General features: G+C 35.6%; 1 protein-coding gene across 1 annotated transcript in view; it reads left to right on the top strand.

The window, feature by feature from the left end:
- The window catches only part of LOC107654199 (D(3) dopamine receptor-like), a 15,905-nt gene extending 2,732 nt beyond the window's left edge, over positions 1–13,173 (top strand). The window contains exons 3-8 of the mRNA XM_016441169.1: positions 2,143–2,255; positions 3,750–3,886; positions 6,123–6,316; positions 8,491–8,562; positions 10,294–10,657; positions 12,958–13,173. Of these exons, the coding sequence (XP_016296655.1) occupies positions 2,143–2,255; positions 3,750–3,886; positions 6,123–6,316; positions 8,491–8,562; positions 10,294–10,657; positions 12,958–13,154 (1,077 nt within the window). The 3' untranslated portion in view covers positions 13,155–13,173. The remainder of the gene's footprint in view (positions 1–2,142; positions 2,256–3,749; positions 3,887–6,122; positions 6,317–8,490; positions 8,563–10,293; positions 10,658–12,957) is intronic.
- Positions 13,174–13,380: the final 207 nt, after the last annotated feature.

Here is a 13,380-nt window from a genome sequence, read left to right as displayed (position 1 = left end):
TTTTTGGGGGAACTTTCCCTTTAAGACTGAAAGATTTTTTGGGAACCAAAAAAAAAAAAAAAAACCCTTTTTGGGTGATAGTTTGGGTGAATTGGAACAGTGTCAGTCTTGAACAAGCACATTTATACTTAATACATCAAAAACATACCAATTTACAAAAGTGTGTCTACAGAAAACATATACAGGAACTCAAATTGGTGAATCATCCGGATTCCAAACAAACCAGTTCACTAGAATGAATTGGATTTCCAGCATTATATATGAGACATGACCATTTAGGATGAGTCGACTCACTAGAATGAACCAGACTTCCAACTTTGCATATGAAACAGAGGGCTGTTTAGGATGAACTGATTCTTTGGACTGAATCAGACTTTCGGATGCTACATATGAGAGAGGAAGCGTGGACAGTTTAGATGAGTGCTTTTGATTATTCCCTCAGATTATACATTAAAAACACTGATGTAGTCATTGTCAAACCAATCAGCTTTCTGTTACTCAGTGCAGCAAATTCACATGACCAACTTTAACCAACTTGTGTCTTATGGTACAGTCATATTGGTGAAATTTTGCAAAACAAAAGTCCAAGGTCTATTGTCAATAGTTTAGATATGTATAAAGCACAGCTCACAAAGAAGCCTCTTTCACACCAAGCAGCTTTCTGTTGGTCAGCATGGCAAATTCGCATGACCAACTGAAACAAATATGAAATCTGCATGTGGAACGCAAAAACAACCACTTCATGTCTCGAGGGATCCACAGATTTGTGCTGTGATCAGTTAAGACTTCCAATCATTTTCTTCAATCAGTAGTTGATTACTAGACATTGACATAAGAAACGAGACTTAAATCAGCAATAATCAGTAAAAAGCAATATAGAGAGTGCTGCAGGGATGACGTCAAAACCCAGAGATTTTCTTATGGGGCTTTATAATGGGGTTTTTCAATTTATGAAGGTCTGTGGTATACGTCGTACCAAGATGATACTTCAACATTTTGCTCTAGAATGTAAATTACACACATTAAAAGCACAAATTTGAAGCTGTTATAATTGATTTAAAGCCATATGTTTGTAATATGTAAATAAGAATGTTCAGGGTGTGACTGTGTGCCGTTTACACTGTAGAACAAAACATTCAAGTACCATCAAGTTATGTTTACCACAGACCTTATTTTACTCATAAATTGTAAAACCCCATTATAAAAAGCCCATAGGGAAATCTAGAGGGAACCTATGGCGAGTTAGTCTTCCGGGTTTTCATCCCTGCATAGACTGGAGAGCAGTCAAGTCATACTTCATTCAATGTCCTCTAAATGATCAATAATTACTCTTCACTTTGGTTAAGGATAAAATTCTTTCATCCATCAATGAAAAACTGCAGTTTTTACTTTTAGAGCTACAATTAATATAGCACTTGATTTATATGGTAAAATGTTTTGACCCAAAAAACCTGAAAAGATTTTAACATTAAATTTTTAATTCATTGGCAAATGTTACATTACATCTGGTTAGAAATCTTAAAATATTATATTGTTATATTAAAATGTACAAATATTATATAACATGTCTCAGTCAACCTGAATGCATTAAGTTACAACTACAGTACAATTTTTACTGTGTAATAATATCAAATTTCCTTCACTCTTCCCTGGTTTTGGTGGTAACAGTTAAAAACCTTCATTTAGAGACAGCCTTCCTACTTAGTTTAATTTGGCTGCACGTCTCTTGAATGGCTGCTTTGCATTGTGCTGCTCTTGATTAGTGCCAGGAAAGGAGAAAAGAAGATCTTCCTGTCATGATGCACAACACCTAGCAGTCGGATTCTGCAGCATGCAGTTCATTAATCTCTGCTGGAGCCTTATTACACCTCCCTTGCCACTCGAATGGACGTTATTGTTGTAGGCCCTCTGAGAGATGGACCAAGGGTCTGTTTGCCCGTAGGGCATTCATTATTAGCAAAGTGAGTGTGGGATAAAAGGTGGGACTCTCAAAAAGAGTTCTCCCCTTCCTTACAGTGAAGAAACCATATAGGTGAGGCAGTGTGGCTAGAAATAAGTTGCTCAGTTTGGCATATTTTGTCTATTGTCTTTAATTTTTTTGTGCATTTAGGCCCTTAATATGACTCTGTTGTACCTGTGCAGGTGGTTGGTGGAGCTTGGCTCTTCAGTCGCTTATATTGCAATGTTTTTGTGACCCTGGATGTGATGATGTGCACTGCAAGCATACTCAACCTGTGTGCCATCAGCATCGACAGGTAGGGAGCTAGTAATAAAAGTCTGCTTGATTTTTTGTAGTTCTTTTTTAGGAATTGATTATTCTGGGTTTACTACACACAGCCTTTATTTTTAAAGGTTCTTTGTTGGCATCCATGAAGAACCTTTAACATCCATCCACAAAAGATTCTTTATAGTGAATAAAGGTTCATTAGATTATTAAAATGTTCTTCACACTAAGAACAGTTGACCACAAAGTTTTTTTGGGGAACCAAAAATTGTTCTTGGCATCACTGCAAAAACCCCTTTTTGGAACCTTTTCTGTATAAAATTATCTAATTCTAAATGTTTGTTACCATAACAAAAACAAATAACATAACAAATAACTTACAAATTATTTAAGCTCAAATAATGCACAAGTTTTAATTAATGTAATTTACCATGTAAAATTATAAACTTCATATTTCTGCTTTTAAATCCTCCAAAAATGGTCTTATGGTATAATCACATTAGCAAAATTTCGCAAAAAATCAAATAAAACAGGGTCAGTGTGGCAAATTTGCATGACCAACTGAACCCAATGCAAAATCTGCATGAGGAAATCTTTCACATTCACATGAAATTCCCATTCACATGGATTCCTACTGAAATGACTGGATTTTGCCCACAAAAATTTGCGTCACGATGTGACTGCACTTTTACTGTAACCTCAGTTTTTTGCTTCTTTTTTTAATAAAACAAGGGATGAGTCGAAACTATTCAACATTACGCCAAAAATGCTGTTGAATGACCCAAAATATTCCTTTCATATGGTATCAGCAAGTGACAGGTGCATCATTATCACCTTCATACATAGAGCTGGGAGGGGTCCTTGTTTTAATTTTGATTGCATGGCATGAGTGCGAAAACATATAGAAGTTTAATTAGTTGGAGGAGGGCAAGGGTGAGATGCTGATCATAAAGGACGAAACAGAAGGGCTGAGAGAAAACGATTCGTAGAAAAGACAAAAATGTATGAGATAGAGTGCAGGGAAATATTCAGCTGGGGGGAGAGAACAGAACATATTTAGGTTGATTATGCCTTTCAGACTGGCCTGGTTAACCTCTCTCTTTCCTCTGTGGTATTCTGTACTTATAAGAGCAGTAGATATAAAAACCGCTCACGAAAAGCTAATACAATTGCATTTGTGCATCATTCTGTTGAAAGAGTCGAGCATAATTTATCCCTCTTCGGTGTATAGATGTTGCAAATTCTTTTTCAATATCCTTCAGTGTTCATTTGTAATCAGATATTTTCTTTTTAACACTTCGTGGCAGATGCGGAAAAAAGCTTTGTAGTGAAAGCTTATCTGAAATTGAGTTTGATCCTTTTTTTTTATATCAGAACGAATGGTGGTATTCAAAAATTACTTTGCGGCGTCATTTAAAAATGTTGTTTAATCTCATAACTCATACTTTTCATGCTTCAGTGAGTGTGACCTTTTTTTTAATCAGCATTCCCATTTCTTCTGAGATTAATTCTTGTGTCTGTAAAGGTATACGGCTGTGGTGATGCCAGTGCTATACAACACCACTCACAGCTCCCGCAAAAGGGTTTCAGTCATGATTGCAACAGTTTGGGTCCTTGCTTTTGCAGTCTCCTGCCCCCTTCTGTTTGGATTCAACACTACAGGTGAGCTTCTGTGTTTCTCTAGCTCAACTAGTGGGTTGTGACTCAAAAACGGGTCATAGGTGTTCTACAGAGGGGAGAATAATGCGAAATAAAATGCAAATACATGCAAATAACCATATGACCATGCATAGTTAGTATGACCAATACAATCTGCTTCCTGAAGCAAAATAAGTTGAGAACCAGCACTATTGTCCACTGGTGTGAAATTGAAGTGCTGCCATTAAATCTTGTAAAAATCAAATGGGTTTGGAAATAAGAGAGATAAATTTAATCAAGAGATGTTTTAGAATCAGTATTGGGGAGTAACATATAAAAGCAGCAAGACTTTAATAGCAGGACAGTAAATCACAGATTCACTGATTCATTTCAGACCTGGCATTGAAGTCATTGTGAGGCATTTACAACTTTTTTGTAAAAAAATATTTGGTTCAATCCTATTGTTACAACTGTTTCAGTTTAATGCTGTTGTTTTTGGGCCAAATAAAATAAAAAGATACTAAACATGAATTACATCACCTAAAGGTGTAGCACTGTAGCTGGTATTGGGGGCGGGACATTCTCATTATTGAGAGCATTTGATTGGACAAAAATCTGCGTTGTACATGAGTCATCATAGATGAGTCATCAATATTTTTGTCAATTTTCGTAGAAAAGAGAGACTATAAACTTCAAATGCATAAACTTGCGAACGGTTAATTTTGTCAACTTATAGTAGTACACTTAAATAAGATTCAAAAGGTTGGAATAATTAAGATTTTTAATGTTTTTGAAAGAAGTCCTTTATGCTCACCCAGGCTGAATTTATTTGATCAAAAATACAGTGAAATAAATACAATTGGGGAAATATTATTACAATTCAAATGAACTGCTTTCTATTTGAATATATTTTAAAATGTAATTTAATTGTGTGAATGCAAAGTTGAATTTTCAGTAACTGAATTTTCTAATATGCTTTTAAAATATATTAAAATAGAAAACAGTTATTTAAATTATAATAATAGGTCACAATTTCACTGTTTTTATTTGATTTCTGATCAAAGAAATTCAATCTTAGTGAGCAGTGTTGAGGGAAGTTACTTTTAAAAGTAATGCATTACAATACTGCATTACTCCCATAAGTTACTAATTACGTTACTTAATTTACTTTTTATGTAAAGTAATGCATTATGTCACTTTTCAAATCTGGGCTCTGCTTGTTTGTTTTTAATATAAAAAAAGTTATATTTTTGGCCAATGTAAAAGCCCTTTCACACCAAAAGTGAAGCAAATAAGCCTCAGGCTGAAGGAAATGTAAATTAATGTCAGCAAAAAAAAAAAGAAACACAAATGTTTGAAAAGGTACCTCAGATATTTTCTTGCAAATTAAAAAGTAAAGTGTTACTTTACTAGTTACTTGAAAAAAGTAATCTGATTACGTAACTTGTACTACTACTTGTACTACAAGTACTACGTTACTGGGTGTACCCCCAATACTGTTAGTGAGGATGAGACTTTTCTCAAAAACATAAAAAAAATCTTCAGAGTTTGTTTTTTAATAATATCCATTGACCAAAAACCAATAAACACAAATTTCAGTTTTTAAGCTTTAATGAAGTTAACAACTTGTCTTTAGAAGTTTGTAGTATATCTATCTATCAAAAGCGTAGCTTGACTGTAAATCAACTACTTTACATGATGTATAGTTTGATAATCTACAAGTAGCTTCCTCAACCATGTAGTTTCAAAATACAATAAAGCACTAGAGTGTTTATCTTGAGGGCTAATTTTATAGCTATAGCTTTCAGTGAGCTTCTATCAGATGTCGATAAATTAGTTTGCGAAGAAATTAACCATCCATTTAATTAGAGTAATCAGTTAATTAGTTTCATGGTGAGATATAATGAATGTCATCTCTCTCTCACACACACACAAGCCTCCTAGATATGCATGCGATTTGTTCTGCTTTGGCTGCATGTACTGCAGATGGGAGAGAAGGACTTTGAGGCTCTAATTATGCTGCCGCAGAAACAATTTTATACATCGCAGATTACTGCTGATAAGAGTATTGATTATACTTCCAACACAGCTGGCATCATTACATACATCCACTCTGACTTATTACCTAATATCTGTGATCTTAATTACTTTATGTTAGACAATGGAATATTTTATTGGTGTTATTACAGCAAACAAAAGAATCACAACACCGGCTAAATGTATTAAGTATGACAAATATGTTGTGTGTTTGTTTTTGCAGATGACCCTACAGTGTGCTCGATTTCAAATCCCGATTTTGTTATCTACTCCTCTGTGGTGTCGTTTTACTTGCCGTTCATAGTGACCCTTCTGGTATACGTGCGCATCTACATCTTTCTCAGAAGGAGACGGAAGAGAATCACCTTCCGTCAAGGCAGTGGCAAAGTTCAGCCATCATCTCTACCACCATCTGCGGTAAGAGTAGATATTCTCACATTTCACCTCGACACATCTCCTCAAACTGTTTTGGATTCTCTGCTCTACTTACAACACACGTAATCCACCAATAACTGTGCATAATGACTAGAAGTATCAGTTACCGGTGGTAAGTATAGATTAGAAACACATCTAAGCTTCCAACTTGAATCATTAGCAGGCAATCTCGGATCGAAACTCGGTATTACATTTCACTTAAATTCAAAGAAGCCTGGAATCCAGTCTGTCTTTGTTAGGAAACATTACTTGGTTGTTTTATTCAGTGAAACAACTCTCCCTATCAGCGGATAGAGCCTTTGTATCATTGCCTTCCTGTGAAAGTGAGATGCACAGTCAGGTCTTTGGAAAAGTTCCAGAAAAGCCATTCAGCTACGCGCCCTAGGACGTTTATTGCAAGATTTAGTTCCAGCTAACTGGAGCAAAATTTGATATGGATAAAAGGCTTTGTAGGCTGCCCTGAATATTTTTCTTCCTGTTAAAAAGGCTCCTTTTCCAATTCTATCTAATTTGAATAAAGAAAATGAAGTCCAAGCACAGACTTACATATATGAGCTGTAAATTGATTTACAGAACTGGGTTTTGTACTGTTCATATTTTAAATGAAACAATCAGCTTTGGGGGTTTTATTAAAGAAATGGTTTACTCAAAAATGAAAACCGTCATCATTTACTCACCTTCATGTCATTCCAAACTTGTGTGACTTTCTTTTTTCTGTGTGACACAAAAGATATATTTTTTAAAATGTCTTTTTTTCAAAGAAAATCAATGGGGTCTGATATTGTTATTCAAAAATCGTCCCTGGACTTATTAGAAAAAAATAGAGGTGGGCGATATACGGGTAGACATGATTAACCGGTAGAGATTTTGGACTATCGTCTCTATCGCGGTTACATGCTTCCGTGACGCTGCTGTGCTATGTGGTCACGAAAACTTATGCACACGTTTGCACGTGTTTTTAAGAATTGCAGTTTAAAAACAAGTGAATTTAAGCCATTAAAACCCAATCAGCAGCTAAAGAGAACTCATTTCGCTATATGCGTGCGCTGTCTGAGAGACTGTTTCTGAGCGCTGTCAAGAGGCGTGCGCATGTGAAGACGGTGCTCATAGAGCGTGGGAATGTTAAACTGAGGGTTTTTTTTGCTGCTTTATAGGGCCTTGAACGGTTAAATACACACACTTCTTTGTGTCCAAAATACCCGTCTTTGCTAGTATCCTCATAAACACAGTAGGCCATAAGTGGAAGCAAACAGCTGAGAAAGAAAACACATGTGCAACAGTATATTGGATCCGGAAAGCTCTTAAAGTGACAGCAGTCTAATATTCCTGCTGTCTGTCATTCATGTTAATCAAACAACAACAAAAGAGAAAATCTCTCACTGCTCTTTACTAAATGACTTTTGAAACTTTAATATATATATATTTAATATATATATTTAATTTACACAGTGAAGTGTATATTTTTATAATAGTTTTTATAAATTTGATTACTTTATATAATGTATGTAGCATTTCTTATTTATTTGTTCTACTGTAGTTTTTTGGTTTTAGTTTTTTGTGATATTTTCAAAGGTATCAAACATTTTGAAATAAAATATTAGACAAACTTTAAACTTACAAATTTTGCCTTGGCAAATAACTAAAATAAGTTTAAGTAAAATTGCTGAAACAAACTGAAATAAAAAAAGATTAATACAAATTACAAAAAGCACTTAAAAAGTAACTAAAACTACAGTTTTAAAATAAATAAAATAATAAAATAATACTGTTGGGGGTTCGATGAGTTTCAGTATCTGTCTTAGATGTGGATGGAGAACAACTGGAGCCTTAGAGACATAATAGATGATGAAGACACAGATTTGTTCTGATTAATGTTAATTCTGTTCAGTTAAGGTTATTAAGGTTCTTAATGATAATTCTATTTAATTGAGATAGATGATCCATTCCAGTCATATATTGGGCTTCAGTAAAACGACACAGTCCACTATTGGCATCCATTGAAAATCGGATTTTTTTTTGTCAATAGCGGCCTACTTCAATTTCCCTGCCTTGATCCTGGCATCTTTTCCTGTCTTTTTCTGCTCCCCAAATTTATTTTACATGCTTTTGCATTGCCTTTGTTTTCCACATGCTGACTCTTTAACATTTCTCCACAGGAGACGTGTTTACAAGACGACACTCACAAAGAGAAAAGAGACCTTTCCCCCATCAGGATCAATGTGATAAATGTGCGTATACCATTGTGTGTCTGCATGTGTGTACAGAAATGTGTGACTACTCTAATCTTGCATGAAATGAGGCTTCTCAGAGCAACAGAGCCTGTGAAGAAATCTTACAAGGTATTTTGAGATTGCTGGCAGCATTCTCCCTCCTGTTTTAGCATAGCAAGTGCGTTTCTGTTGCTGTGCCTCCACAGACTTATCCCCGCGGCTGTAAGCTATGAACTGAAAATTTGTGGCTCTGACGTGTGACCCCCAACTTGCTCTGGCTGGTGATTTACTCCCTTCCCTGGCACACTCTGTTTGTCGAAAATGTTTCCACAGGAGGCACATCAAAGTTAGGACTCACAAGCTTTGGTAGGGAGCCACAGGAAATGTGCAGCTGTTAGTTGAGGCCTAGGGATCAGAGCTGTGATATAAAGAAGGGAGATATTGACTAATTGACAAAAAGAGGAGATGCAATGTGATTGATAAGATATTTGCATTAAAGAGATATTTGCATTTGTGCAACGGGAGAGTTTAAAAGTTTAAGGGTGATACGTTTTTTTTGCTCACCAATGCTGATTATTTACAAAAATATTATTATAATTATTTTAATATATTTTAAAATGTAATTTACTCCTGTGATGGCAAAGCTGAATTTTCAGCAACTATTTCTCGAGTCTTCAGTATCACATGATCCTTCAGAAATCATTCTAATATGCTGATATGGTGCTCAATAAACATTTCTTATCATTATCAATCTTAAAAACAGTTGTACTGCTAAACACTTTAGTGGAAACATATTTGAATTTATTTGAAATAGAAATCTTTTGAAACATCATAAATGTTTTTGCTGATACTTGTGTTCAATTTAATACATTCTTGCTGAATAAATATAAAAAAATCATCATAATGACCACAAACTTTTAAATGATAGAGTACAGTATATATAGAAAAAATATATAAAAGTTTATTATATTTAAAATACATAATAATAACCATATAATAGAATAAATAATTTGTTTTATTTTTAATAATTAGATATTACTTTAGAAATAACATTTCATAAGATATTCAGAAAAAAACGTCTAAAAGTGACAACATTTTGTTACATATATGCTTAAAACAATACAAAAACATTTTACCATTAGGGTGAGAAAAATCTATTAAATCAAATTTAAGATATATATAAAAAAAAAAAAAAAAAGCTTTAATATCCAAAGTCAATTTTTCTTGTTTTAAAGAGGTTTTAATATTTTTAATGAAAAATAATACTTTTTTGCTGTTTATTTTGTTGATTTGAGAAAGATAATCCCTATCTACTCGGACTAAAAATCAAAAAGCTTTTTAAATAACTTTTTAAAAGTCTAATTTTCAATAATATAGTGTATTTCTCATTACTACTTTATATCCAATGAGAAGGTTAGGTTACTGGAAATTATACATGAGTGATTTTAAGATATGGCTGGAAAAACAGCAAATGTGTAGTTAGTAGCCAGAGGGTTACGGTTTCATTGTAATTGCAAAGTCAAGAAAGCAATCCAAAACTAGTCCAATGTGTAAGGTGGTGTGAAATCAGCTTCATATTGCAACAAAAATACTCAGTAGTCCTTGAGACGATATCATTCTATTCGAGGAAATGAGGACAGCATACCTCCTTGTGATAATTAATTATAGAACAGACATGCTTGCAGGAATAAAGATATGCAGCGCACCTTGAAGTTTGCATGCTTGCGTTTCATCTCCCTATCTGTTCAGGAAACCAAGGAGCAGGTGATCCGTCCGCGGCTCCTCGCCAGCTGCCCGTGGCGTAAGCGGCCTCAAACCGCCCCTGCCGAGAACTCGCTGCTACCTCCTGTGATAACTCTGAACTACTGCAGCATCAGCCAGGCATCCTTTGCTCGTACTGAGCAAGATGCAAACCGTGAGGAAGAGGAGGGTGGGGATGAGGAGCAGGTGACAGTTAGGAGCTGCGAGGTGAAGAAGCTGTCAAACGGACGCACACACACCACCCTGCATCCACCTCGGCCCGCTCGCGTCGTGGTGTGTCCCAGTCAGGTCCGCTGTAGAAGTATGCACTCCAAGGAAAAGAAAGCCACACAGATGTTGGCCATCGTTCTGGGTGAGAGGCTTGTGCTGCTTGTACAGGCTCTATTATTAGATTCCTAGGTTTATAACAAAAAAAAAAATATTTTAGCATTTCTGGTGTGGTTAGTGGTGCAGAAATTACATGCTTCTCCTTTAAAGGGATAGTTCACCCAAAAACATGAAAATTCTGTCATATTTAATCATGCTCAAGTTGTTACAAACCTGTATGAATTTCATTCTTCTGCTGAGCACAAAAGAAGAAATGTTGAACAATGTGTATAACCAAACAGTTTCTGGTCCCCGTTGACTTCCATAGTATTTTTTTCATACTATGGAAGTCAGTGGGGACCAGCAGCTGTCAAGTTGTAACCACTTGAAGGTGAGTAAATGATGACAGAACTTTAATTTTCAGGTGCACTATCCCTTTAAAGTGAAGAGAGACCATACACTTTCACTCATTACTGAGCTATTGAAATTCATCTTACTACTTTTTATTTTTCACAATTTTCTACAAATACATTTAAACTTAAATACATTAAAACTCTCTGGCAGTAATTTCATCATGTTGGAAAATCCCATTGGTTAACATTGTCAGAACGTTTGCCATTCAACAGTAATGGCATCACTGTAAAATTTGCATACTTCATTGTGTTTGGTCTTGCTTCTTGCACTTATTTGCATACTGATTTGTTTTTTTTTACTTCCATTTGTCGCCCTGAGCATCATGACAACAGTGACACAGTGAAGCGACATTTAATTTACGCCAAACTTGAAAATTGTCTCACTTTACATTCTATCTTATTTTGGCCCAAGGCTATTTGTATTCATAATTTTTAAGGTTAAACTCACTTGTCTGTTTTCCCTTGGTGCCCCAGGTGAGATCATATATTCATTATATAATAAGTTACAATAAACGATCACTTAGATTAAATTGAAGGTCAAAGATACAAAAGAAGAGCTACTTTTCAAAAGTTTGGGGTCGGTAAGATTTTTTATTGTTTGTGAAAGAAGTTTCTTTATGCCAAAGCTGCATTTATTTTATTAAAAATACAGTAAAAACAGGAATACTGTGAAATAATTTTGGAGTGTATCACGATGCATGTGCATGCTTTCCTCTAAATGTAAACAAGGTGTAACGCATGCATTGTTTACATGCAGAAAAATCATGTGCATGCACATTTGTGTTCCAAAGACGAACTGAGATCTTACGGGTTTGGAATGACATGAGGGTGAGTAATCAATGACAATTTTCATTTTTGGGTGAATTATCCCTTTTAAAAAAATTACTGACCCCAAACTTTTGTAAATAAACAATAATAAACAAGTCTAGTGGTGTGACACATTGAGAATAAGAAGTCCCGTGATCAAATCCCAGGTGAAGCTATCAGCATTTTATTTTGTAATTTCACTGACTTGATTAACTCGACCTCTGTCGCACATCATTTTCAACACTGATATTCCTCCCTCTCACACGTCTCAGAGGTGATGGGGAGGGACATGTAATTTATGAAATTCATCATCTTGCTGATTGCTTACAGCCAATTGATTCCGTGATTTTTATCTTCACTATTGCAAAATTGTTTTTCTTTCATATCAGGTGTCCTGACGCCTCCCCCCTTCAACCCGAGCACATGCCACTATACTATTTTTTTCAATCAATGATTCACTTAGTTTCTCATCTGACATTTTGAAAGTGGGTTTCAGAGTCGCTCTGTGAAGCTCAGTCTGCGTCTGGCATGTGCTACAGCTCGTCAGACTGCGACAAGAAGCCACCTGGGGAAAAACGAAGATGCTGAATGCCAATAGCTTCATGCAACACCTACAGAGTATAGTCAGACTCCAACATACAAGTTTTATACAACATCAAGTACCAAATAACCAATTTGGCTCTATTAGTGTCGACTGATGACCCATGAGTCAGTTTTCTGTAAAGTGATAAATGACATTGATGGTAATTCGAGATGCCTGCTTAATTGAGGAGGAAATTAAATCACACTCATGGAGACAGATGTCTTGGATCGAGGGAATGGCTCAGCTGCCTCAGTTCAAAGTCAATTCGTCAGGGTTGTCACATGACTATTTTGCCAGTGGTCAAGGTTTTTGAGTGCTAAAAACACCTGTTTTTTATTTAAAATCCAACAAAGCAGTTTCCCATTTTCAGAAAACACTTAGAAGTTGAAGTTCAAGGAGTAGTTCATCTAAAACACCTCATGGCTTTATTTCTTCAGTGCGTCACAGAAGAAATGCACTTCTAGCTCTTTTCAAAATGGATGTTGCCACATTTTGCTGTTATGTGTTCCTGTTTATTCATTGTTTGTGGTTTTTGTCTTGCAGGGGTTTTTCTTATTTGCTGGCTGCCCTTCTTTGTGACCCACATCCTAAACACTCACTGCAGAGCTTGTCACATTCCTCCTGAGGTCTACAGCGCCTTCACTTGGCTCGGCTACGTCAACAGCGCTCTCAATCCAGTCATCTACACCACGTTCAACATCGAGTTCCGCAGAGCCTTTATTAAAATCCTGAGTTGCTAAACCATTGGCTATACTCCCATATAATACTCAATGCAGCTTCCAGACATTATGGATTCAATTTTGGGATACAAAGTGCCATATGCGGGGGATATTAAAGACCTTGAACAATCTGAAGGTGATTTCAAATTCACTACAAAGCGCACTACACTTGGAATTGGTGGATTAGCATTCGTCTGAATCTTCTTCAAACTCCATAGATCATTTTGAGACGACAGACCAATCTGGA

This window comes from Sinocyclocheilus anshuiensis, unplaced genomic scaffold (genome assembly GCF_001515605.1).
Source record: "Sinocyclocheilus anshuiensis isolate Anshui unplaced genomic scaffold, SAMN03320099.WGS_v1.1 scaffold655, whole genome shotgun sequence".
In the NCBI taxonomy this organism is placed as follows: Eukaryota; Metazoa; Chordata; class Actinopteri; order Cypriniformes; family Cyprinidae; genus Sinocyclocheilus; species Sinocyclocheilus anshuiensis.
This window is presented reverse-complemented; position numbering and strand designations above follow the sequence as displayed.